Genomic DNA, 25,456 nt, shown 5'->3' with positions numbered 1-25,456 from the left:
CGGGGCAGTGCAACATCCATTCACGAGGCAGGAGGAGTGTCGCGTGCTGCTGCCTGCGGTGAAGTCTGGAAATCTCTTGGCATCTTAAGGGTACTTATGAATGCGAGGAGGAGGAGATTATTTGTCAATACCTTATATTTATTTAGCCTACTTATTTTAGTTTTTGAAGGACGGCATGAAGGCAATTATGACACATTATTACTAGTATTATTACTACGCTACTTTCCTAGTATTAATAATTTTTATTCATAAAGATGGGATGATATTTTATAAAGAAAAATATTTAGGGATCAGGGATATTTTAGGTCACCGGTAACATTAACATTACATGACTTAATAAAACACATCTCTACGTTCTAATGCGTTAACACGGATTATAATGGGGACACACACATGTACCACATTTCTTTTTTAATTCAAATTATGATTAAATATTGTTACACAAAACATTGCACTAGGGATGTAACGATTTTACGCTCACCATGCGATCTCACGATACGATTTAGCAAAATGAGTTCAGAAAAATGAACAAGTGACTTTTATCATTTCTCAAATGCGACAAAACTCTTTAAAAACTGTCAAATAACTAAACTAAACTGCAAATTTAAAACAAATAAAATACAAAAGTCTCTTTTATATAAACATTTAAGAAATATCCGTACATCTACATTTTCCAAGTTTGCATTAAGCGGCCCCTGCTGTTGAAAACATGCAATGCGATTCGTTTTCTCTCAACTGACTTGAATCTTCAGATGTTGTAATCGACTATTAACCGGCTCAAGGTGAATCGTTACATCCCTGTCCATATAGAAACAGATGGTGTGAGAAGTGATTCACAGAAGGCAAAGATGTTAACTCATAAATTCAGATTACTTTATTCAGTTTATAAAATGAAGCACAGTCATGCACAGCAAAACTCAGACAGCCACAAGCACACTCTCAAAATGCATGACCCCCAAAAGCTCCATCATAAACCAGGTTTAATGTTCATTATGTTCTTCAAAAATAAACATTCTAGAAAATAAGCATATTACTGTATTGGCCAAATCAGCTGTAGCATTAAAAACCTGAGAGGACAAAGGGTTCGCCTAGTGCTGTAATGTCATTACATACATCAGCTTAACTCTATCCTAGTCAGAAGAGATGTCAAGTCGACTACAATTAAAGTTTCAAAAGACTCGCCAGTCACAAAGTTAAACACTTTAGAGCCACGAAAATATATTTTTACATTAGGCAAACCTTTAACAATAAGGTTTTCAGAATGAACGTGTTGAAATTAAAACCCTACAAAAATAGATATGCCTACTTCACGTTTCAACTATGTTGTTTTTGGTATCAAGAGATTGTTAATGACACCAAAACATCTCAAAAACACTGGTTCCATAGTAGAGGGACTTTTCCATATACACTTGCAACTTTTGACTAAGGCAGTCCATTGGAACAATCAAATACAAACAGTTTGTACACAGTAATACTAAGGCTTAAAATACTACAATTGAAAAGAGCGGTTCAAACCCACTTTTATAGTCAGCACGAATTATTATAGGGCCAGAGGACAGTGCACACTCCACTAAACACACATTTACACAATGTCACATCTGAACAAACCAGATGGTACTCTACAGCAACATAAACGGAAAGTCTCTTATATGGCATTTTCCATCCAATCGTCTTTGAAAGATATTCATCACCAGGAGCGTTCCAAAGATACTTAAATGATCAAAGACACACTCGCACAAATCATGTCTATGACTACAAAACAAGATCTGAAAGAAAACAAAGCTCCTACACAAAAACAAATGGGAATGCTTTATTCACAAGTATTGTGCCTAAATATGCATCGAAAGTTCAACCATGGCCTGAAACAGCCATTGAACTGGAGCGCTGGAGACCACTCGCAACTCAATATTTCTGCAGAACCGAATGGGATACTCAGTCTTGATATTTAGTGACTGACTACATACTGCTGCAGGTAAGATTGAGTAAGGCTGCGGAGTTCCTCTAAAGCGTAGTCCTCAGGCATGGGCAGACGTCCAATGTGCGGTGCCAGCTGACAGAGAGGGATGTGCCCGGGATCCTCACCACCCTGCTGGAGACTCAAGACCACCCGCAGGATGTTTGCCACACGTTTTGCCATCTCTGTGAAGTAAGGCGAGATCAAGAATTGATCACAAACATGAATCAACACAATGAGGTGTGCTTTGGAGGCACAGGGAAGCATCATTTCTATAAAGAATGTGACAACCGTCACAGAATAGGATTTTCTGACCTGATTGGGCGAGTCTGTCTTTAGCGTTGGAGCAAGGGAGGAGCTCTATCCTGCCACACAGAGATGTCACCTCTGTATGTAATCGCTCCAGCTCATATCCAGGGCTTTCGGTCTATACACACAGTCGGTCATGATAATTGCTTTTACAACTTATAACCTATAGCTACAAAAGATTCATTAGCAGTGATGTACCTGTTGAATGTCCTGCAGTGACTGGATGACATGGATGTAATCGAGGTAAACCCGTCCAGATGTGTCCCAGCCCTGAATCTGAACACTGCGGTCTGGTACCGCCAATCCTTCCAGGAACTCCAGAAGGTATTTATGATTATCATTAATGATGCAATCTGAAAGAGAGACATCATAGTAAATATGGGCCACTCATAAGCCTGGTTATAATCCACTCCATTACAGATTTGAATGTTTGCCAAATTTCAAGAAATTACAGCATTTCCATTATCCGATGTAAAGAGTCTAAAACTATTAATTTCCTTTCACAATGTCATTACAAAGAATTATGGTGCCGCAAGTTTGCATATATCACAGCCATCACAATAGGCATTATTTATAACCGCATGAGACGTAGGAGCAGCCGTGTATAAGGTGTTTCTGAAAATGTGTTGTACGCGACGTGTCACGTTTATAAACAATAGGCCATCACAATAGGCCAGTATTAATATCTACTATGGTCTAAGATTTTTGGCCAGGTAAATGTCCAGTCTATGCTTGGTTATGATATAATTATATTTATTAATATTGACATTAAATATAATAAGTAGTATTGATTAATATTATTTTATATTAATCTTTTTTAGTATATCAATTGTATTAAATTCAATTTAAAACAGCTCAACTAATGGTAAAGTTCAGAAAATTATAAATAGCTTTTATTGCAAATGTCCCAATTTGCCTGAAAAAGACATTACCAACCTGATGCCAGGTGTTGAATGACCAGCCGATGGCAGTGATTCCAGTGGCCGGCCTTATAGAGATGCAGGGCTTCCCGGTGTTTTTCTCCCTCTCTGCAGGCACGGATGGCCTTGGCCTGATGGATCCACTGTATGGGGATGAGTAACTTTTCAATGAGAAACTGCTCCTTCTCCATCGTCTCTTTCGTCTCTTCCAGGGAGCAATGAAGGTTCAGCATCTCCCGTACTGCCTTTTCTCTACATCTGTGCAAACAAATACAAATCATATAATGTCATTAAATTCAAACACATTACCACTCTTCTACAAATAAATACAAAAATGCACCTCGAGAATGAAGCAGACACTTACCCAGAGTCAGGTATGTGCAGCAACACAAAGACAGCCATTTCCCAGAGTCCTGCGCTCTCTAGTTGGGCAGCATAGCTGGCGTGCATCAAGCCCTGGCACGAGGTGGACAGATGGTTGTAGTTGAGAGCCTGCAAAACGTTCCACAGGTGCCAGCTCAGCCGATAGTCCAGACGATCAGCAGTTACCGTGCTGGGATCAAGTAGCTGTTGTAGGCTGTAGTGCCTGAGGAAGGAAAAACAATACAGAACGCACCAGGGAATTTAGCTTTAGCTGAGTTTCGTGCATAGCTGAATGAAACCGACCTATTGACACGTTTTTTTTATTGAAAGACAAGAAACCAAAGAGGTGGACACAAACCTGTCACTGTAAAGCTTGAGCAAGTGGAAGCAAATGTCATAGAGGGACCTTTCAGATTCTTTCTCCTCATCCAAATCCAGCAGCTCAAGTTCATTCAAATAGGGAGGTAAAGGAAGGCAAGCATACTTCTTCCTTTCCTCTGACCCCTGCAATGAAAACAAAGGGTTAAAGGCGGTCTCTGAGCTTTATAACTTGTGAAGGACAATCTGGATTTTGTAATAGCATGTACCTGAAAGGCGGATTCGTATTTAGCAAGAGCATCAGCGACAGACGCGGTGGGAGGCAGCATGTACCAAAGATGAACAGCAACACAGCGCTTCCAGTCGAGCTCAGAGCACACGTTTATACTGTAGTCTGTAGACTGCCACACCTTAACGACAAAGATGCGCTTCAGAAAACTAAATTACACAAAAATGGCATAGACGTCTTGGCATTTCCATTACTTACTGGTTTGCCTGCGAGCAGAGCAAAGATTTTCAGCCTCTCCTCATCTATGAAGGAGTCGGTCTGCATTCTGTTCCAGTCACTGAGCTGCAGAGCAAGAAGATCTCTACAATACTGAGAGCCCACAGCCTGAGACAGCATCAGAGAAAGGCGATGGTCCCCTAGAAACACAAGCAACCTTTTTTAGAACATATAATATAAAGCATATGTACAAACAACAAACAGAAATCAGCATGATAACGTAAAAACTGAAAAAAAACTCAACCCAACAATAAAAGACGCATGCTCACCATTCTTCTGAGCCAGTTTGCAGGCCTTGCTTATGGAGTGGCCAGTAAGGTAACTGAATATGGCCTCAGCATGGTTGCGTTGGCGGGCTAGACCCGCTTCCTCCTCGATACGCTCAGCTGCGCTCTCTGAGAGCCAGTGTGAGAAGCTCCTCCGCCGCTCGAGCTGCTGCTGGTACTCAGAATACTCCTCAGTCTCCATCTCCTGATCACCGAGATGTCCCCACAGAGCAGCACACAAAGTCCAAACTTGCCGCCAGTGAGCCAAGACAGCTAACCGGAGATTGAAAGTAAAAACATAGATTGCTGAAATGAGGTTTTTGGATAAATCAAAAAAAGGAGCAATGTGGAAATTTAAGTGGCATCTAGTGGTGAGGTTGTGAATTGCAACCAACCCTCCCCTTTCCTTTTGAAGCACTTTGGTGACTGACACAGAACCAAGTTGTTATGTAATGTTTCTGCTTCTTTTCCAAAAGGAGAAAGCGTAATCATAGAATTATTAGAATCATGAAAAACGCTCTGTAGCGCAGTTTGTCCATTTAGAAACAACAGGTACACCTTAGTAAGTAGGACCCGCGGTGTAGGCTATGTAGGTAGAAATAGCTCATTCTAAGGTAATAAAAACATAACGCTTCATTAGGTAAGGTCTTAATACACCTCTGAACTATGTATATTATGCTGCATTTCTGTCAATACATCCTCCAAAAAAAAGGACACGCTGGACACTTCCAGTTCAATACAAGGAGATATGATATCCAAACAAAATGCACTTCATACCATTTCCTGCACCCATGTCTTTGTTGACCGCCACAATCCAATCGGCATACTCATGCATAGCATCCACTCCACTCGCGGGTTGGATGAAAGGACAAGGGTCCTCTGTTCTGATTGTGCTGTGCTTCAATCCAATCTCCAACTGCTTGTGAAACAGAGCCAAACTCTCTGCCGACACCTTGGGCTCAAGACCCACCACCTTCTCCACACGCACTTTAAAAGGACTTTCAGTTACCCTGGTTGGAAAGACATACCTTGAGCAGTGATTCCACCGCATTGTTCTTTATAAATAAAAAAGGGAAAAGCAAAACTTACGATTTGGTTTTGGTAGGTTTAGGCAAGAATCCAAACCCCATGCTTTCTGTTGCCTGTTCCTTCATTGCTTCTGTCACACTAAGTTGATCTCCAGAGTGCACCAGGGTCCAGTTGGGTCCCCAGCCCACTCTGAAAGACCGTCCTCTGAACAAAGCAGCATCCATCAGCAGATGTCCTTTTCCTAGTGTTACGGAGCTCTCTAGAGGTACAGGTCCCCCTAGTCTGCGGGCTCCCACAGTACGTAGGGTAGGTTCAGGGGGAGGGGCTGGCAAAAGAAAGGAGGAGCCCACTGATGGCCACGGTGTATCCGAAGCAAGCGACTTGCCAAACTTCTGAGGTATTCCACCAAAAGGTGCCTCTGGCAAATGAGAAAAAAGTCCTCCGCCTGAGGTAAACTTGGCTTGTAACAGGCCTCCAACTGTGAGGGTGAAGAGAATTTATATTACACATAATCCTGAACGTTTAATAGGACTATTCTGAAATGGCATCATTCAGAGAGCCGTACCTGATGGCCGACCCCCTCGAGAAAGCAAAACTTTGGCGGTGGCCACGTCTTGTAGGAGCTTTGAAGAACTGTGTTCTTGAAACAAATCACAGTCGTCATCTTCAGCAAACAGAGATGCCTTCATAATCTGTGTCGAATACAAATCAACATTAAAATGACAGAACACACAGAATCTAAGGATATTAAAACAACCAAGACTTCCATTCGTGCACTACCTGCAAGGTATGAGGGTTGATGCCCATTGCCGAAGCCATTTGGCTGGAGGCCGAAATGGGCTCGTGCTCGGCGGGGGTCTCGGCTCGGTGCTTGCTCTCCAGTGAGAATCTATCTCCATCCTCATCCCCCAAAACACTGTCTGTGGCAGGTTCTTGGGTTATGTCAGCCATGTCGCTGTCCAACTCCGACACATGGCTGAGGAGCTCAAAAACAGCAGTACTCTACACACAAAGAGATCAAGTCAGGTCTTTCTACTTGATCCGAGTGCAGAGTTCAGTCTCATTCTAGATTTTGTTATTATATATAACAGTACTGTATGCCTGGTTGAAAAAACATGAGGGTATCTAACTTCACTTTGATAAATTAAGACTGTAGCAGCAGGTGCATCCATGAAACTGACTGACACAAATGTTTCATCTTAATTTACTTTATTGTTCTTTTATTCGTCATTTAAATGCATGACAAAATAGAAGTAAAATCACAGTCACTCATACATTACACATCCAACTAAGACACTCATATCTGTGCACCACTTAATCAGATACACACATAACTGCATTTTATCTTCAAAAGGCATCAGTCAAAATACATTTTATATGATGTTTCACAAATCTAATTACGTTGTTTATTAAGATAAAAGAATCCAAGCAGTTAAAATGTGTATTATGCTGCTTGAATGCATCTTATTCCACTCACAACACACCCCAAATATGTCTTATAATGATAATAATGTTTGATGAGCTACACAATCTTTCATTAAAGACATTAACGTCAATACTTGTAACAAAAATATAGAACGATCTCAAGCCCAAGATGTCAAAAATCACCCGCCAATTTTTTTACCAAAGATTAGGGGCAAGATCACCATTCAGAACATAAATATAATCACAGATAAAAGGCTTCCAAATACCCAAGATCGTTTGGTTTAAAATGCAATAACTTCCACACTTTAAGTCACATCAGTACCATGTAAACCCCACTGCCGGTTTCAATGGGTACTGTGGGGTCAACATTAGCTAAAAGTGAACACGAGTAGCCCTCAGAGACCAATGTGTGTTAGACACGGTGCGTTCCTCAGTCTACCTGAGCCTGTGGTGGCACCTGCTGCTGGTTCAGATGAAGCTGCTGGATGCCGGGAGGACCGCCTGTATTAGTTTTCTTCAGGTCAACCTTGGATGGAGGCACTTCCTCATCTTCGTCTGAATCCTGTAGGCCATACTTTGAAAAGTGGGCCACCTGTAATGCAGAAAAAACATTAATGTTCCAAACAGATAATTTTAGTTTAAAATACATTTTAAGAACACTTGGCCTCTTACCTCAAATACCCACGAGCCAGTTTCAGGACGGTACTCCAGGAAACGAGCACCTTGCTTGCGTGAGGCAGCTTCCAGCCGGCCCTCGTAGTTCATTGCAGAGAGTCTCTCTTGGCTCTTAATCTGACAGCACGTGGTCTTGTCATTGGGCCAGACACCATCTAGAGTCACCTCTGCCCGTCTGCATTTTAGATTGAGCAACATATGTTAAACCAACAAGGAAAATGCTTTTCAACAGAAGGCGAATGGAGTTGTTGAGTAGCATGTACCTGTTGAGACCCTCTCCAACAGGAGGTTTCTCTTTGTCATCAGGATACACTATAATCTCCTTGCGCCTGAAGTGCACAATCTCATCCAGGTTCATGTTGGTCAGGTTCACCTCACCAGGGAAGAAAACTGACCCATAGCCTTTATAAAATAAATAATTACAAGTTGAAACAGATTTGCTCCATCATTGTGCCATTTGCAACATCAGAAACATTTTGTCGTTTCACAAAGAAAATAAACAGCCAATGGCTTTACCTTTCCTGCCAACAGTTAAGTTCTCCACAATACACTCTCCGTTCTCATTCAACATCTTTCCCAGCTCTTCCATAGATGGGATGGTATAGTAGCCCACACGGCAAAGAACAATGCCTGAAAGTCAGAAAAATGGTTCAAATATTGTTTCATGATCTCCTTTAAGCATGATTTGTGGCATGTTGTAAACGCACCAGCAGGATGAGGAGGTTTCTGAGCGTCCAGCTCATCCTCTCTTTCCTCCTGAATGGAATCCTCGGCTAGGGAGATCTCTTCACTGCTGGCCTCCAGGCCGTTGCGATGACCAGAAGCGCCGCGCATGTTGAACTCAGTGATGGTGTCTTGCAGTAAGGGGCTCGGCTGTACGTGCGGAATGGGTTTGGAAATTGGGTTGGTGTAAAACTTGGAGACCTCCAGATCATCTTCCCCACTTCTCTCCACTGTCGCTTCTCTTATATCTCTTTCATCCAGACTCAGACTGGAGTGTGACAGAAAATAAAAACCGGGTTAAGTCATTTAAAAAAACTTAAGTAAAAAGAAATACAAATCATTACTATGTAACTTTAAAGTTAATTTTACATCTTATTTAGTTCTTGGATGTGAAAGTAGTACCCCACACTATACCTATAAAACATCACTCCAAACTAACCTGAGTCCATTCTGTGGGTACTCTGAAGGGGACGCCAGGTCATCAACATCTCTGTTCATCGAGTTGTTATACAGGCTGCTGTTATTCAGGTTCTTCAACACAAGCTTCTTTATGCTCTTCCTAAACGACAACATCATACAGTTAGGTCTATAAATATTTGGACAGAAGCAAGTCTTTTGTTATTTCAGCTGTGTATCAAAATATTTTCGAGTAACAGTTTCATAATGGATATTGTCTTAAGGTGCACACACTCAGCGTTATCCAGATACGCTGAAGGCTTTAGGAATTATAGCTCTTTAAAATGAAGCACCCCCCTTTTTCAAGCGACCAAAAGTAATTGGACAGTTAAATCAAAGCTGTTTCATACACAGGTATGGGCTTTATCTTAAATAATTTCTTCCGTAAAGCATGTTAAAGGTGTGGAGTTGATTCTACGTGTGTAAGAACGGCCAAATCAACAATTTGGTACATTGAGAAAAAACCTGGCAAACGCTGAGCTCAGCAACAAAAAATATCCTGGGCATCCATACGAGATAAAAGTGACAGATGATATTATCCTCTCCGTGATAAAGAAAAACACATTCACAACCACAGTACAGACACAAACATAAAACACTTAAAATTAAATCGACAGTTCACCCAAAAAAGACAATTCTGCCCCTCATCATTTCAAATTTGTAGGACTTTCTTCTACACCTCACAAAAGATGATATTTTGAAGAAAGTTGGTAACCGAACAGCATTGAAGCCTATTCACTTCAACTGTAGTAGGACACAAAAACGAGGCAAGTAAATGGGTGTCAATTAACAACATTCCTCAAAATATCTTCTGTTGTGTTCTGCAGAAGGAAGAAAGTCATACAGGTTTAGAATGTTGAGAGGCTGAGTAAATGTTTTATTTTTGAGTGAACCATCCCTTTAACTTATGTATAGATATTTATGAAATTCAGTTCATACCGAGGCATGAAGGCTCCATTGGTGTGTGAGGGTTCGTCATCATCAAGTCCATCAAACAGTTGTGATTTAGAAGAGCCAGAGGAGGACAGAGCTTTAGGACGTACGCGGGTGGCAGGACGAGGGGTCAGTTTGTACTGGGTGGGGGTTGTCAGGGCTTTCTGGGCAGCTGGATTTGTGGGCTTCAGCCGCTAAAGTGGAAAATTATGTATTTTTAACACTTACTAGCTCAATCAAACCATTGTAGTATGGGCTATGTAAGATAGAATCCAAACCTCTTCCTTCTTTTTGGGGTCAGACAGTGAGTTTCTGAAGAGGGGCGAGTCTCCAAAAGGTGAGTATGCCAGCGCATTGATCTGCTGCTGAAGTACGGCTTGCTGCGCCGCTGTTGCGCCGGGATCGGTCAGAGCTGAGAACCAAATCCCCATTATAGAAATGACATTTGATACAAAACTACCTGTCTGATTCAGAGAATCAAGTATTCGTACTGACCCACAGGTTGTTGGGGTGCACCAAAATTCAGAGTGCTGGTTCCAGTGTTAAAACCAGTCCCGAATGTACCCACTGAGCCCAGGGTTGAACCTAGCTTGTTCTGGTTGTTTCCAAACAATGACGTCTGCCCGGTTCCTACAGTTTTTATTATGGAACACATTGGCAAGTCAAGTACAAGACAAGATGCTTCCTTTGATAACATGACAAAATGTATATAAACATATACCTGTTCCAAAGCCAGTTCCCAATCCTGTTCCAAGGACTGTCGTAGCTGGTTTATTACCAAAAAGACTCCCACCAGTACCGGTTCCACCAAATCCTTACAAAGACAGCATCAGTTACACTTCTAAATAAAACATCGCTTATAACAGAATATATTTAGAAATTCTAGGAACCAACCTAGATGTACACCAGTACAACCACTGGAAATAAAGACTCACCACCAAAGGTCGATGTGTTCGTGTTAGCCCCTAGAGCAAGCGTCGGCTTATTTCCAAACAGACTAGTGCCTGTGCCAAATGAGGGTGCACTGGTTGTGGTGGTTCCAAATCCAGCTGGCTTATTAGCAAAGAGATTCTGTATAACAAAGGAGACAATATTCAAACCAGAGAAGACGCTCCTTATGCAAATATGTTAAAGTGACTGAGAATGGAAAAAAGGAGAAATTTGTTTTTGGTTCTCCAGATATAACCCTTGTACCCACATTCCCAAATCCAGTGTTAGGTTGACCGAAGAGCCCTGTGGCGGCTCCAAAGCCTGTAGCGGTACTTGTGTTAGTGTTTCCGAACAGCCCTCCAGCCTGTGAGGCAGCGGTATTGCCAAACAGACCCTGAAAGGATACAAGACATTGGATTGCACACAGAATTGATCTTGCCTGTTAACAGCATACTTAAGAACAGATTAATGTAACAAGTTACTTCGTACTCACCATGCTGCTGGTGTTGGGCTGACCCATGGTATTGGTGTTGCCAAAGGAGAAACCAGTGTTTGGTGTGGTGGTGGCCGAGCCGAATGGTTTGAAGAGACTGGAAGCTTGCTGCTGCTGCTGTTGTTGTTGTTGTTGTTGTTGTTGTTGCTGCTGCTGCTGTTGCGGCTGGCCAAACAAACCTCCTGTAGTTGTGCCAAATGCCCCTGTACCTGGAATAACACACCTTAGAATAAATAGATACTCGCAGTTACAAGCATCCTTTCAAATTTTAGTTGGTATTTACTTACTGGTGCCAAATGAAGTTTTGTTCTGGCCAAAGCTGAAGCCAGTGTTTGGAGCCGAGGAACCAAAGAGACCAGTACCAGTGCTGGGTGTAGCGGCTGCTGTGGCTCCAAACAGACCACCTGTGCCAGCTGCCATGGGGTTGGAGGGCCCCTTTCTTCCCGCCTGGTAATCCTCAAACCTCAGTTCCTTATTGCAACGGGGGAAAAAAAATTCAAACCTTATAATGAACTGAAATAACATTAAACTATACATTTGAATGAATCTCTATCTACTGCTAGTTGAAGTAATAAAATGAGGCTCCTATCTACCTCCAAGGATTTGTTCTCGTATTCCTTCATCGCGGTGATGCACTGGTGTTTGGTGTTGATACTGGTCGTCACACCCCCCTTCACCATTGTGTCACTCCCAGTTGGTGGCTGTTACAAGACAAAGATTTCGGATGAATAGCCTCACATGAAAGACAGGTATCTCTCAATAAACATCAAGACACAACTCAACATTCATCAATAATACAGTCTTAACCAACATTGAATTTGATTGTGGTGCCAGGTGGGGCAGGGGTGTAATTTGATGACCCAAACAAGGAGCCTGATGGTCCTCCAAAAGGGTTGGACGTGGTGTTGGTTGTCCCGAATAATCCTCCACTGCTGGTACTGAAAGCTGTAAAGTAATTCATATAATTATGTCACTATTACGGTCAGTTGAGTCGAAGCTTGAACAACAAATCGAACATAGAATACTTACTGCCAAACGTGGCTGGTTTGTTGGCACCGAATGCATTGTTCTGCTGGGAAAACAAGCCTCCACCTCCGGTGTTGGTGCTTCCGAAAAGGCTATTTGATGTACCAGTGGGGGCACCGAACCCAAATCCAGTACTGGTAGAAGATGTGACAGGCTGACTGAAAGTGCTCGGGCCAAAGAGACCACCTAGAAAACAAACACACACCTTTTAAGGCATTTGAATGAAATTATACTACATCAACATGGATTTTTTTTAAGTACTCCAAGTGACATTTTAAGTGGTTCAATTCTGCATGCATATACCAATCAGGACTGGCAGAAATTCATACCAGGCTTGTTCTGCGTGGTCCCAAAAAGTCCTCCTGTGTTGTTTGTCGTCCCAAATGCTGACGAACCAAAGCCACCTGTTGTTCCAAACGCAGCATCTGATAGAAAAAGCAGCACAAAAATCTAACTTAGCGGCTGAGTTGCATTTATATTTAGTAAACAATTAATCATTCACACGTTTTACTTACTTTGTTGACCAAATGTTGATGAAGTCCCAAATCCTCCTGTCCCGCCCCCAAAGGGAGCAGGAGCACCAAAAGATTTGCCAAACATCTTGAACTGCTATAGAGCCTGCATATGTCTGCAAAAGAGAAAACTGCTGTCAGCTCATTCATTATTTTTTTAAAGGAAATTATTTTGATATAATTAATAACTGATTATGTAATATGCTTACGTTAATTTAAAGGTGCTGTATGTAATATTTTGCAGGATGTATTGACAGAAATGCCATGTCTTTCATGACTCTAAACATAACTTTGTTTTTAGAGACCTTATATAATGAAGCGTTATGTTTTTATTAGGGCTGTGCATTAATTAATCACATACATTTTCCAAAACATGTTAATCGGGCCAAGTACCAAAACAACCTTCTATCAAATCAGCAGTAAGATGCACAGTGCACAGGACTAAAACAGCCAAAAGGTACATCTGAAGGTACTTTCTGAATTGTCTTATGATGACTTTTAATGATATTTTGGGCCCAAATGTGATGTGGGATAAAGTTCATGTAATTAATCAGATACAAAAAAAATTTATCGCCTCACAACCCTAGTTATATTATTATTATCTTAGAATGAGCCATTTCTATATCCACAGACAACTTGGGTCCATTTGTATGGAATTTACAATGTTGTTTCTACAGTAGCCCTAAACGCAGGGCTGTACAGTCATACATGCTACGAACAAATTATATAGCCCTAATTTCTCCATTTGTATGACGTTAATGTCCTTTCTCAGTTACCTATCTTTTTCTGTGATGACCTGCACTTGTGTTTTTTTAAGATGATAACAGATGTGCACTTGTGCTACAACCGCTTGGCCAGTGCTACACATCTTTAAAGCTCTGTAGCAAACATACAGCCCCCACCAAAATAGACAAACTTCTCTAGAGCGCGTTTCATAAATTCATTATCCCCTACTGCAAAGATGCGAAAACTTGACAACACAAGCCGTTGTCAGACTCGACTTTGAGTATGTGAAGATCGTTTCGGACGGTGGTACGAAAATGGAAAATGTATCTTCTATTGGCCTCACGTGACACGAATTTGCAGGTCAGAGTTAACCAAACTTGAACTTTGCAACAAAGCGAAATATAGTTGGACGGGCTTAAGTTTCCGGTCTGTGGCATTCGCATGAATGGAAGTCAATGGAGGGAAAAGTCAAGTGTGAACGCAGGATAAATTATGTGTCAGTCGACGTAGTGCTTCAAAGGAGTTGAAGGGGGGAGTGAGCCATTGGTTGCAATTCGCAACCTAATACACTGGAGCTAAAAGATATGATCGCATTTACACAAAACTTTTTTTGTTACTATAATTTACAGAACTGGTCTGTGTAAATGTTACTACACATATAACTGCCTTTTCAATATGTCCATATGACAACTTTTTTATATTTAGCCTACCTAATCTCTACTAAAATACTTAGCCTACCTAATCTAAACTAAGAACGGTTATGTCTTTTGAAAATAGTGCTTTATTTAAAACAATTCACTTGTTCTGCTCGGTTGCATAAACTGCTAAGACTAGTCTCAGAAGTTAGTCATCAAATGTGTTTCTTCAAGACTGGTCATAACTTCTTTAAATCAGTCACATAGAAGGGTAGATTGGGCTAGTTCATATATTTTAAAAGTAAGAATGATATATCCTAACGAATTGCTAGTCAGTGAGACGCAGTCTTAACTTAGTGTCTAAGTTTATGCAACTGGGCCTAGGTTAAACTGAAACTGTAAACGTGGATTTTGTTACATAATATCTTGAATAAAATGACATATTTGACACGACAGCCAGAAATGTGATTCTTGGATGGATATAAGGCCTATGAAATGTGCCATTCAAATTTGCATGGTTTTATTACTGACAACAGACTGCACAACACCAAACCTGATAATAACCAAATATTTTGGTGTGTGCCGGAATAACCCTGAGAGAACCGGTATGCGCAAGACTGCGAACTACGGCTAAACGTAATGTAGCAAATGTAGCTACATGTGCGTAGTCACGGATTCAAATACGATTATTCAAACCTTCAACTTTGCTTCAAAGTGATTTCAAAATGTAATATTTTGAACATTCTTTCCATCAATACATATACATAAATGACACGTGAAGCAAACTTTCTACTTTCAAATTCACATGGCTCGGTAAATATGCTAACCTACTAGCAATAGAGGTTGAAGCGAAATTTAGCCAACAAATTACACACTTAGCCTTACCGTTTATTCTAATGCGATTGCTTTATCAAACGTCAGATAAAAAGATCCTCACTCGAATGGTCTCGATGTTTGCCGCAAACTTGCTCTTTGTTGCTGGTTTTGGGTATCAACTTGCCAACTTTTCTTCTCAGCTCAATGTTGATGGAGGGAAAGAACGCGGCTAGCTAACAGATAGCAATCCCCGTCATGATATTTAGACCCCTGACGTCATCACGTACACCGAAATCGTTTACTTTGGATTTCATTTTATTATTTCTAATCTATGTATTTAAATATTTACTATTGAGTAATTTGTTATTATTGTATTAATACAAATATTGATAAAATAATAAAAAATATTGTGATTTACACCAAAGTCCAGTTAAGTCCCTGGCTGAGTCCCAGTGAAATTAGAATATTTTTTCATGCAATATTGCAGCGTTTATAGTATATAGCGGATCAATGTGGGTCATTTTCTTTTGAAAATTCATGAACCCTCATAATCTTCAGTTAAAATCTGAAAATGCGCTATTAGCATCCGTAAACTCCTCCCCTTCAACTGTCCTGCTTCCAGTTTAATTTAAAAATCAATGTAGCAGCTGTTTTTACACATCCAATCAATTCGCAGTGAAAAACGCAAGCCACGCCCACTAGTTTTCTCCTTTGAAATTCCTTTTCACTCGGAAATGTGTCAAAATGCGGAAGTAAAATCGATCGCAAAGTCTCTGTGAACCGGAAGTTAATAAGAATTGTTAATTGTCATTCTTAAATTCACAGGGATTTAAATGGTAACTTCACCCCAAAATGAAAATTCTGTCATGAATTACTCATCCTCTAGTTGTTCCAGGCATGTATACATTTCTTTGTTCGGTTGAACACAAAGAGAGATATTTTGGATTAATGTTAGCAACCACCAGTTCTGAAGCACCATTGATTGATAGTAGGAAAAAATGGTTTGTAATTTTTTGGTTCTGTTGAACACAAAATAAGATATATTTTAGGAAAGTAGGAAAACAAACCGTTCTGGGGCACTTTTGATTACCGTTTTACTTTTCCTACAATGGCAGTCAATGGTGCCTCAGAACTGTTGGTTGCTAACATTAATCCAAAATATCTTTCTTTGTGTTCAACAGAACAAAGAAGTGTATACATGTCTGGAACAGCAAGAAGGTGAGTAATTCGTGACAGAATTTTCTTTTTTGGGTGGAGTTACCCTTTAAACATTTCAATGGCTATTTTTTCATTTAATATTTCAGTGTTTATTGTAAATAGTTTTTAATTGTGGGTCTGTCTTTATTTTTTAATTTGTGTGCCCTCATAATCTTTAGTTAGGATCTGAAAATGCACTTCCTTCCTGTAATGATGACTATGCATCTGAAATGACGTATGTTATGCTGCCTTCACGTGCTCTCGGAAATGTCATGATTCCGAGCTGGTTATGTTCAAGTTGTTGTCGGAAAGAAGTTGAAAAAACACCAACTCTGAGCAAAGAAGCGCTTGACTTCATTCGTTTTTTCCATTGTCCAATCGAATGAAAGGAGAGGCGGGCCTTCCAATGTGGTGACGGAACTTTTGGGCGGAGCAACTGTTAACTCCTACCCCTCAACTGTCAGTCTGCTTCCAGTTCCATCTCAAAATGCAACGGCTGTTTTTATACATCCAATCAAATAACAGATAAAACTAAAGCCACGCCCACAATGTTTCTCATTAGAAATCTATTTTGTTCTCAATGGTTTCTGTGTGTTATATTGGTTTATTGCCATTAACAGAGACGTTTCTTGCTATATGCGGACTATGCCACGCAACCCCACGGACTTGTAGACTTGGCGAGCACGCGCAATTTAAGTCCACGAGACCTCAAATACACATGAAGTGCGTTATTTGGGACAGGGCCACTATATGGTTGCTTCTCACTTCTTATTTATGCATCCTCGTTTCCCTTCCTTGCTTCCTTTCCTCGCGAGGACGGAGGAATTTAAAGAAGTGAAATGGCATATCATCCCACTCTTTGGCGTCATTTCAAAGCGCCGTCAGTACATGATTACTCTACACAGCGAGAATATACAAAATATAGTTAACATACTTTTGGCAGATTATAATCGTATAAATTACTTCTACTTTTAGCCAACAGGAGGCGGAAATGAGCAAATCTTACAAAGTGTCGGAGACCAGAAGAAGATGACGAACTACGTCATTGCACGTTGGTTTAAATAGCACAAGGCGCATAAAAAAGTTCTTTCTGGTCTATTGTGGTGTTTATGCAAGATGTGCGCTACAGAAATAATCCAGAAAAATTTAATTCGCGGTTACATGACATGGTGTTACCACCCAAGTGCTACCCGCTGTCGGTGTCTAAAAGACTGCACGTGTTCTGTAACATAAAAGCAGCTCAATGTAACCACGTGCTCAAACAAACGACAAAATGGTAAGCTACTAACGTTAGCTACTAGTTCCATCTGCGGTCTCTCTTTAGCTCATGTGTTAATAGAGATGATGGCTCTTGCTTGTTGTTACCGTAAAAATAAAATTCATTCAACGTTTATTTTTTTGTGCGTCATATATTCCGTGTTGCATTGGGCGTTTTAGTGAATGGCTTAAGTTAGCGAAGTGCTATCAGATAAGACTTGATTTAATTTACATTTTTAGTTTATGATTTTCTATGATGAAACCTAAACTGAAAGTAGCTGGAATTACCGGCAGATTGTTCAGTGGTGATAATCGGTTTTCTGAGCACTTTATAACATCACATAGCATTATATACCATTTGTTTATTATCAGTGGTCTAAACATCAGTTCATCTGTCTTCCTAGGTTTCTTATGGAGGGAATCTGAAAACATAAGGTGGGTAATAAAAATATTGCTATTTGAAATATGTGTCTATGATGAAACCTAAACTGAAAGTAGCTGGAATTACCGGCAGATTGTTCAGTGGTGATAATCGGTTTTCTGAGCACTTTATAACATCACATAGCATTATATACCATTTTTTTATTATCAGTGGTCTAAACATCAGTTCATCTGTCTTCCTAGGTTTCTTATGGAGGGAATCTGAAAACATATGGAGGGTAATAGAAATATTGCTATTTGAAATATGTGTCTATGATGAAACCTAAACTGAAAGTAGCTGGAATTACCGGCAGATTGTTCAGTGGTGATAATCGGTTTTCTGAGCACTTCATAACATCACGTAGCATTATATACCATTTGTTTATTATCAGCGGTCTAAACATCAGTTCATCTGTCTTCCTAGGTTTCTTATGGAGGGAATCTGAAAACATATGGAGGGTAATAGAAATATTGCTATTTGAAATATGTGTCTATGATGAAACCTAAACTGAAAGTAGCTGGAATTACCGGCAGATTGTTCAGTGGTGATAATCGGTTTTCTGAGCACTTCATAACATCACATAGCATTATATACCATTTTTTTATTATCAGTGGTCTAAACATCAGTTCATCTGTCTTCCTAGGTTTCTTATGGAGGGAATCTGAAAACATATGGAGGGTAATAGAAATATTGCTATTTGAAATATGTGTCTATGATGAAACCTAAACTGAAAGTAGCTGGAATTACCGGCAGATTGTTCAGTGGTGATAATCGGTTTTCTGAGCACTTCATAACATCACGTAGCATTATATACCATTTGTTTATTATCAGCGGTCTAAACATCAGTTCATCTGTCTTCCTAGGTTTCTTATGGAGGGAATCTGAAAACATATGGAGGGTAATAGAAATATTGCTATTTGAAATATGTGTCTATGATGAAACCTAAACTGAAAGTAGCTGGAATTACCGGCAGATTGTTCAGTGGTGATAATCGGTTTTCTGAGCACTTCATAACATCACATAGCATTATATACCATTTGTTTATTATCAGTGGTCTAAACATCAGTTCATCTGTCTTCCTAGGTTTCTTATGGAGGGAATCTGAAAACATAAGGTGGGTAATAAAAATATTGCTATTTGAAATATGTGTCTATGATGAAACCTAAACTGAAAGTAGCTGGAATTACCGGCAGATTGTTCAGTGGTGATAATCGGTTTTCTGAGCACTTTATAACATCACATAGCATTATATACCATCTGTTTATTATCAGTGGTCTAAACATCAGTTCATCTGTCTTCCTAGGTTTCTTATGGAGGGAATCTGAAAACATATGGAGGGTAATAGAAATATTGCTATTTCAAATATTTGTCTATGATGAAACCTAAACTGAAAGTAGCTGGAATTACCGGCAGATTGTTCAGTGGTGATAATCGGTTTTCTGAGCACTTTATAACATCACGTAGCATTATATACCATTTGTTTATTATCGGTGGTCTAAACATCAGTTCGTCTGTCTTCCTAGGTTTCTTATGGAGGGAATCTGAAAACATAAGGTGGGTAATAGAAATATTGCTATTTGAAATATGTGTCTATGATGAAACCTAAACTGAAAGTAGCTGGAATTACCGGCAGATTGTTCAGTGGTGATAATCGGTTTTCTGAGCACTTTATAACATCACGTAGCATTATATACCATTTGTTTATTATCGGTGGTCTAAACATCAGTTCGTCTGTCTTCCTAGGTTTCTTATGGAGGGAATCTGAAAACATATGGAGGGTAATAGAAATATTGCTATTTGAAATATGTGTCTATGATGAAACCTAAACTGAAAGTAGCTGGAATTACCGGCAGATTGTTCAGTGGTGATAATCGGTTTTCTGAGCACTTCATAACATCACATAGCATTATATACCATTTGTTTATTATCAGTGGTCTAAACATCAGTTCATCTGTCTTCCTAGGTTTCTTATGGAGGGAATCTGAAAACATAAGGTGGGTAATAAAAATATTGCTATTTGAAATATGTGTCTATGATGAAACCTAAACTGAAAGTAGCTGGAATTACCGGCAGATTGTTCAGTGGTGATAATCGGTTTTCTGAGCACTTTATAACATCACGTAGCATTATATACCATTTGTTTATTATCGGTGGTCTAAACATCAGTTCGTCTGTCTTCCTAGGTTTCTTATGGAGGGAATCTGAAAACATATGGAGGGTAATAGAAATATTGCTATTTGAAATATGTGTCTATGATGAAACCTAAACTGAAAGTAGCTGGAATTACCGGCAGATTGTTCAGTGGTGATAATCGGTTTTCTGAGCACTTCATAACATCACATAGCATTATATACCATTTGTTTATTATCAGTGGTCTAAACATCAGTTCATCTGTCTTCCTAGGTTTCTTATGGAGGGAATCTGAAAACATAAGGTGGGTAATAAAAATATTGCTATTTGAAATATGTGTCTATGATGAAACCTAAACTGAAAGTAGCTGGAATTACCGGCAGATTGTTCAGTGGTGATAATCGGTTTTCTGAGCACTTTATAACATCACATAGCATTATATACCATCTGTTTATTATCAGTGGTCTAAACATCAGTTCATCTGTCTTCCTAGGTTTCTTATGGAGGGAATCTGAAAACATATGGAGGGTAATAGAAATATTGCTATTTCAAATATTTGTCTATGATGAAACCTAAACTGAAAGTAGCTGGAATTACCGGCAGATTGTTCAGTGGTGATAATCGGTTTTCTGAGCACTTTATAACATCACGTAGCATTATATACCATTTGTTTATTATCGGTGGTCTAAACATCAGTTCGTCTGTCTTCCTAGGTTTCTTATGGAGGGAATCTGAAAACATAAGGTGGGTAATAGAAATATTGCTATTTGAAATATGTGTCTATGATGAAACCTAAACTGAAAGTAGCTGGAATTACCGGCAGATTGTTCAGTGGTGATAATCGGTTTTCTGAGCACTTCATAACATCACGTAGCATTATATACCATTTGTTTATTATCAGCGGTCTAAACATCAGTTCATCTGTCTTCCTAGGTTTCTTATGGAGGGAATCTGAAAACATAAGGTGGGTAATAAAAATATTGCTATTTGAAATATGTGTCTATGATGAAACCTAAACTGAAAGTAGCTGGAATTACCGGCAGATTGTTCAGTGGTGATAATCGGTTTTCTGAGCACTTCATAACATCACGTAGCATTATATACCATTTGTTTATTATCAGCGGTCTAAACATCAGTTCATCTGTCTTCCTAGGTTTCTTATGGAGGGAATCTGAAAACATAAGGTGGGTAATAGAAATATTGCTATTTGAAATGTGTCTGATGAAACCTAAACTGAAAGTAACCGGAATTACCGGCAGATTGGTCAGTGGCGATTCAAGTTTTTTTACTTTCGACTAGAACATCTTCAGGCTTTTGTTAGGTTGACCCTGCAAATAATTTACAGAAATGTTTTCTTTCCCCACTAGGTTCCAGATGAGGTGGTGTAGGACAAACCATACATTCCTGTTGAATGTGAAAAGTACTGCTATACATTTGCATAAATTATTGATGGGTGGGCAATCCTGGAGGGCTACTGTCCTGCTGACTTTTAAATTTAATTAAACGCACCTGAACCAGCCAATCAAAGTCTTCAGGATTACTAGAAATGTCAAGGCAGGCGCATTGTAGTTGAATAAAGTTAAACTCTGCAGGACAGTGGTCCCCAAGACCACGACTGCCCCCTCCCCTGTAACTTGGAAAAAATGACTCCGTCCCTTCCCCAAAACCAAATAAAAGTTATTAAATAACAGTTGTCTCAACATGTTTGTCTCTCTTTATTAGTACCATGGCACTACTGTATCTACATGACATTTAAAACAAAAAACAGCCTGATGTCCTCAATATTGGTAAATTCACAAAACAATTTATTTATTTTTAAACAATTTGTTTAATTAAACCCAATGTGCATGATAAACTACAGAAACATTTGCTAGTCTTCCTCCTTTTCAACATAAGGTCTTGCAGCAGAGCGGACAAGCTGTCGAGCCATATATCTCTCTCTGGCTGACGTAACGGTCTGCTCACTGCTGCGTTTAGCAAATTTACCGGCTTCCTGCTGTCCATCACTTATATCTTCAGCCTTTTCTTTTTCCTTATCACTGTCTGTCTTCCTCTCCTCCATTTTCTCCTCATCAGTGTTTTTTCTTTTGCTCTCCAGCTTATGGCTTTCTCCATCCCTGTGTCTCTCTCGCATTTGTTCTCCCTTCCGTTCCACTTCTCTGTCTTTTGGGCTTTTGTCCCGTTTGGCATCTATATCTTGGTCTCTTCGATCATATTTGTCATTTGTATATCTGTCCTTATTACCGCGTCTGTCATCTGTGTATCTGTCCTTTTTACCGCGTCTGTCATCTCTATCTCGGCTTCTGTTGTCTTCTCTATCCTGTTCTCTGTCTCTTCTGCGGTCTTTGTCTTCCTTTCGGTAACTGTGTCTGTCCTCCCTCTCTCTTTCCCTCATCCTCTCTCTCTCTTTAACCTCCCCCTTACCCTTGTCTCTTTCTTTGTGGCTTCTTTCTCTGGTCTCATTCCTCTCCCTCTCTTGCTCATCCTCACTGTCTGAAGGAGATTTTTGTCTGTAGTGGCGCTTTGAGTGGTTGGTGGTCTTGGTTATTTCTGTTCTGTTGCCCCCCTGGTCCTCATCACTGTGGGATTCTGCCCTGCTCTCAAATTGTTTTGGTGGGGGTTCAGGGGTTGGTGACTTTTCTGTTGCTGCTGAGGCTGTAGCTTTCTCCTCTCTAAAAATAAAATTGTAGGTTAGTTTTATCCAAGCCTTAACTCATGCTATCAAAAAATTTAAGATGTTTAGCATCAACAAACATCAACTTATCTCCTTACTTTTTTGCACTACGATCAGGCACTGCCTCCTCTCCAACTGTCTGGTTGAGAAGATGTCTATAAAATCCACTGAGATCCTTCTGCTTCTTCACATCCAGAGCAGCTGAAAATAATAAACTGTCAAGGATGTCCCGTTTAATACTTATAACAACAATGCAAAATATTTTAAAACCTCACCTTCCAGCTCTGCTTCTCTCTTCTCTCTCTCCAACTCTTCCTGTCTTTCTTTAAGCTTCTGTCGATAAGCTGAGGTTACAAAAGCCTCTTTATCAGCAAACTGCTCGCCCTCTGCTTCTCTCTCTTTTTGGATCTTTCTCTCATCACGTCGCTCTTGTTCCTTTTTTCTCTCCTCCACAGCGAGGAGCAGCTGGTTAATATACTTGGGCTGAAGAAATATTGCAAAGGACATTATGGATACACATTTACGCATTTGGCAGACGCTTTTATCCAAAGCGACTTACATTGCATTGTATTATGTATTTGTTTCGGAATATGTGCAATCCCTTGGGACCGAACCCATGTCCTTGGCATTGCTAGTGCCATGCTCGAACTACTGAGCCACAGGAAAGCTATATGTTTTGAGGTTTACCTTTCTGTCTGTGGCACCCAGCATTTTTTTATTGGTTTCCACTTTCTGTTTCTGAAGATCATCATACACACTGTCATACTCATATACAGTGCTGTCCTCTTCAAGAGCCTTTTGCATCTCAAGACGCGTCTGACGTGAAAAACAATGTTATAATCTCAAACCTCGCACGAAGTGGATTCTTTTAAGTATACTTTTTGTATATTATCCTCACCTGTTTCATCATCTTCTTTTTGAGGGCTTCCTTCAGCAAACTCTGCCCAACAGTGGTCTGCAAGTAGAAGTTGTTTTGTTACCGTGCTCATGATTACATTTTTTAATAAAAGTGATGTGCAGATTCATAAGGCTTGTCACCTCTTCATCTGAATCATCTCCAAACACAGATGGTCGGGGAAGAGGGGCAGATTTTGAGGCATTCTTCTGAGGCAAAATGAGCCCGTACCTAAAATATACATAAACGTAAATACACTGTATACCTTAACGTGTTTTTTACCCAAAAATATCCCCTCTATTTTCTAAGCCCTCAAAATGTTCAGAAATTTGATCACCCACAAACACAATAATATTACTTAGGGTAAATAAAAGATGTGTATACAGAATGTATGACGTAGCCAAAGTGTTTGTAACAACGTGTTTGGGTTGAAGCATTAGCTCAGCTCAGGGAATCGGACAATTGCACTAGCTTGTTTTAAACTGTTAAACAACATGAAAACATAAACATCACTTCAGTTCAACCGTTTACAACAATACATAAAAACACATTCCCCATTTCTTGTATAACGTCTACAAAATTACTATAAATTAGCGATCAATCACTTACTGTTTACCAGAGGTCGCCATCTTGCGCAGAACCACCACTGACCGACGTCTAGCAGATTCGCTAATTTAACACCAAATCGACAACACAACCAATTTGATAGATAAATCTATATGTTTTTACATAAGAACAATCAAATATATAAATAACATGTTTACGTTATGTAAATGACCATGACGCATATGTTTACAGTGCTGTGAATGTGCCGTGTGTGAATCGATCGATACACATTCTCTAGGAGAAAAGGTACATTTCTGCAGCACAGTGGGAAATTGTTTTCACCGTCTACCATCTGCAAATCTTTTTATCTTTTGAAGATAATAATGTGTTTAAAGAAAACGTTTCTAAGCGTTTATATTCTTATCCTAATTTGTAAAACAAATGTTACTTTTAACCTACGAAGCATCATGCGATGATTGAATGTAGTTTAAACAGAATTCTTAGCCACCACTAGATGTCGACAACACTTCTAATATGGCCACAAATCTGTGGTTTAAAAGCGCAACACCTTTTACCTTTAGGGGCCGTTTCTCTGACAGGGCTTAAGCCTAGTCTCAGACTCATTTAAATGTGAGAGATGCCTTGATTGAAAACAACTTGCACTGACACATCTTAAAATATACCACTGCGATAGTTTTGTCTCAAGATGCACACAATGTTTTTTGTAAAGTATCAATTATCCCAATTTAACTAAAGCCTAGTCCTGTCTTAAACTCCTTGTCCGGGAAACCGCCTCATAAATTCCATATATGTGGTGTCTTTTGTAAAAACAAATCTCGCTAAAATTCCTTTAGCAAGTATTCAAAGATGTGTTTAGTGAGCCTAGTTCTATGCGTTGCTGTAATGTGGTTGCATACTGTTCCCCTGTTTTTATCATGTTTAAATGTTGTATTCAATAGGTACAGTGGCGTTAAGACTATTGCAATACCTGTTATAATCTTAATATCACATTTTCTCACTGTTTATTCCATAATTCACGAATACAGAGACAAACAATAGTGGCTCTATGGATGTGATTGGGTCAACAGAGGCAAAGAGAACAAAATAAGACGTTTTCAATAACATGTGAGTATGCGTGAAACGACCTATAGGGCGAAAATGTTGAAGCAAAACTGTGTTTTAAGTTTGGTAATATCAAGTGGGTGAACAACGAACCTGTGCTCGTAAAAGCAGCAGTGTGGGAGTGGAGATGAGCAGCTTGTCTGTAAACCCATTTCCTGTCTGAACGTCAAAAGAGCTTCAAAACCAGCTTTTTGATCATG

At 39.7% G+C, this 25,456-nt stretch overlaps 2 protein-coding genes across 2 annotated transcripts; both read right to left on the bottom strand.

Moving 5' to 3' along the window:
• Nucleotides 1–851: 851 nt before the first annotated feature.
• nup98 (nucleoporin 98 and 96 precursor) lies at nt 852–15,271 on the bottom strand. Its single transcript, XM_079486510.1, has 33 exons — nt 15,084–15,271; nt 12,841–12,953; nt 12,655–12,750; nt 12,329–12,511; nt 12,111–12,244; nt 11,893–12,000; nt 11,587–11,770; nt 11,300–11,508; nt 11,075–11,200; nt 10,812–10,947; nt 10,598–10,690; nt 10,372–10,506; nt 10,155–10,288; nt 9,883–10,070; nt 8,927–9,046; nt 8,472–8,755; nt 8,281–8,394; nt 8,028–8,166; nt 7,762–7,939; nt 7,529–7,681; nt 6,445–6,666; nt 6,230–6,356; nt 5,725–6,142; nt 5,413–5,645; nt 4,639–4,908; nt 4,352–4,509; nt 4,134–4,274; nt 3,905–4,050; nt 3,548–3,769; nt 3,200–3,441; nt 2,462–2,616; nt 2,270–2,381; nt 852–2,139 (listed from the first exon to the last, which is right to left on the bottom strand). Exons 2-33 carry the CDS (start codon nt 12,923–12,925, stop codon nt 1,946–1,948), a joined length of 5,439 nt encoding a protein of 1,812 aa, XP_079342636.1. The 5' UTR covers nt 12,926–12,953; nt 15,084–15,271; the 3' UTR covers nt 852–1,945.
• Nucleotides 15,272–21,807: 6,536 nt separating this feature from the next.
• nsrp1 (nuclear speckle splicing regulatory protein 1) lies at nt 21,808–24,643 on the bottom strand. The gene is made up of 7 exons (XM_079486443.1): nt 24,198–24,643; nt 23,732–23,819; nt 23,592–23,648; nt 23,381–23,509; nt 22,969–23,176; nt 22,792–22,894; nt 21,808–22,691 (listed from the first exon to the last, which is right to left on the bottom strand). Exons 1-7 carry the CDS (start codon nt 24,215–24,217, stop codon nt 21,890–21,892), a joined length of 1,407 nt encoding a protein of 468 aa, XP_079342569.1. The 5' UTR covers nt 24,218–24,643; the 3' UTR covers nt 21,808–21,889.
• Between the last annotated feature and the right edge of the window lie 813 nt (nt 24,644–25,456).

Source organism: Barbatula barbatula (assembly GCF_947034865.1).
Source record: "Barbatula barbatula genome assembly, chromosome: 22".
In the NCBI taxonomy this organism is placed as follows: Eukaryota; Metazoa; Chordata; class Actinopteri; order Cypriniformes; family Nemacheilidae; genus Barbatula; species Barbatula barbatula.
Note: the sequence above shows the minus strand (reverse complement) of the source record. Positions and strands in the feature narration are given on the sequence as shown.

Coding starts and splice junctions, on each gene's coding strand:
- nsrp1 (XM_079486443.1), bottom strand. CDS start 24,217: ATGGCGACCTCTGGTAAACA. Junction 23,820..24,197: donor ATGGCGACCTCTGGTAAACA/GTAAGTGATTGA, acceptor TGTATATTTTAG/GTACGGGCTCATTTTGCCTC. Junction 22,692..22,791: donor CCTGATCGTAGTGCAAAAAA/GTAAGGAGATAA, acceptor TTTTATTTTTAG/AGAGGAGAAAGCTACAGCCT.
- nup98 (XM_079486510.1), bottom strand. CDS start 12,925: ATGTTTGGCAAATCTTTTGGTGCTCCTGCTCCCTTTGGGGGCGGGACA. Junction 10,507..10,597: donor GGGAACTGGCTTTGGAACAG/GTATATGTTTAT, acceptor TAAAAACTGTAG/GAACCGGGCAGACGTCATTG. Junction 8,395..8,471: donor GAAACCTCCTCATCCTGCTG/GTGCGTTTACAA, acceptor TCTGACTTTCAG/GCATTGTTCTTTGCCGTGTG.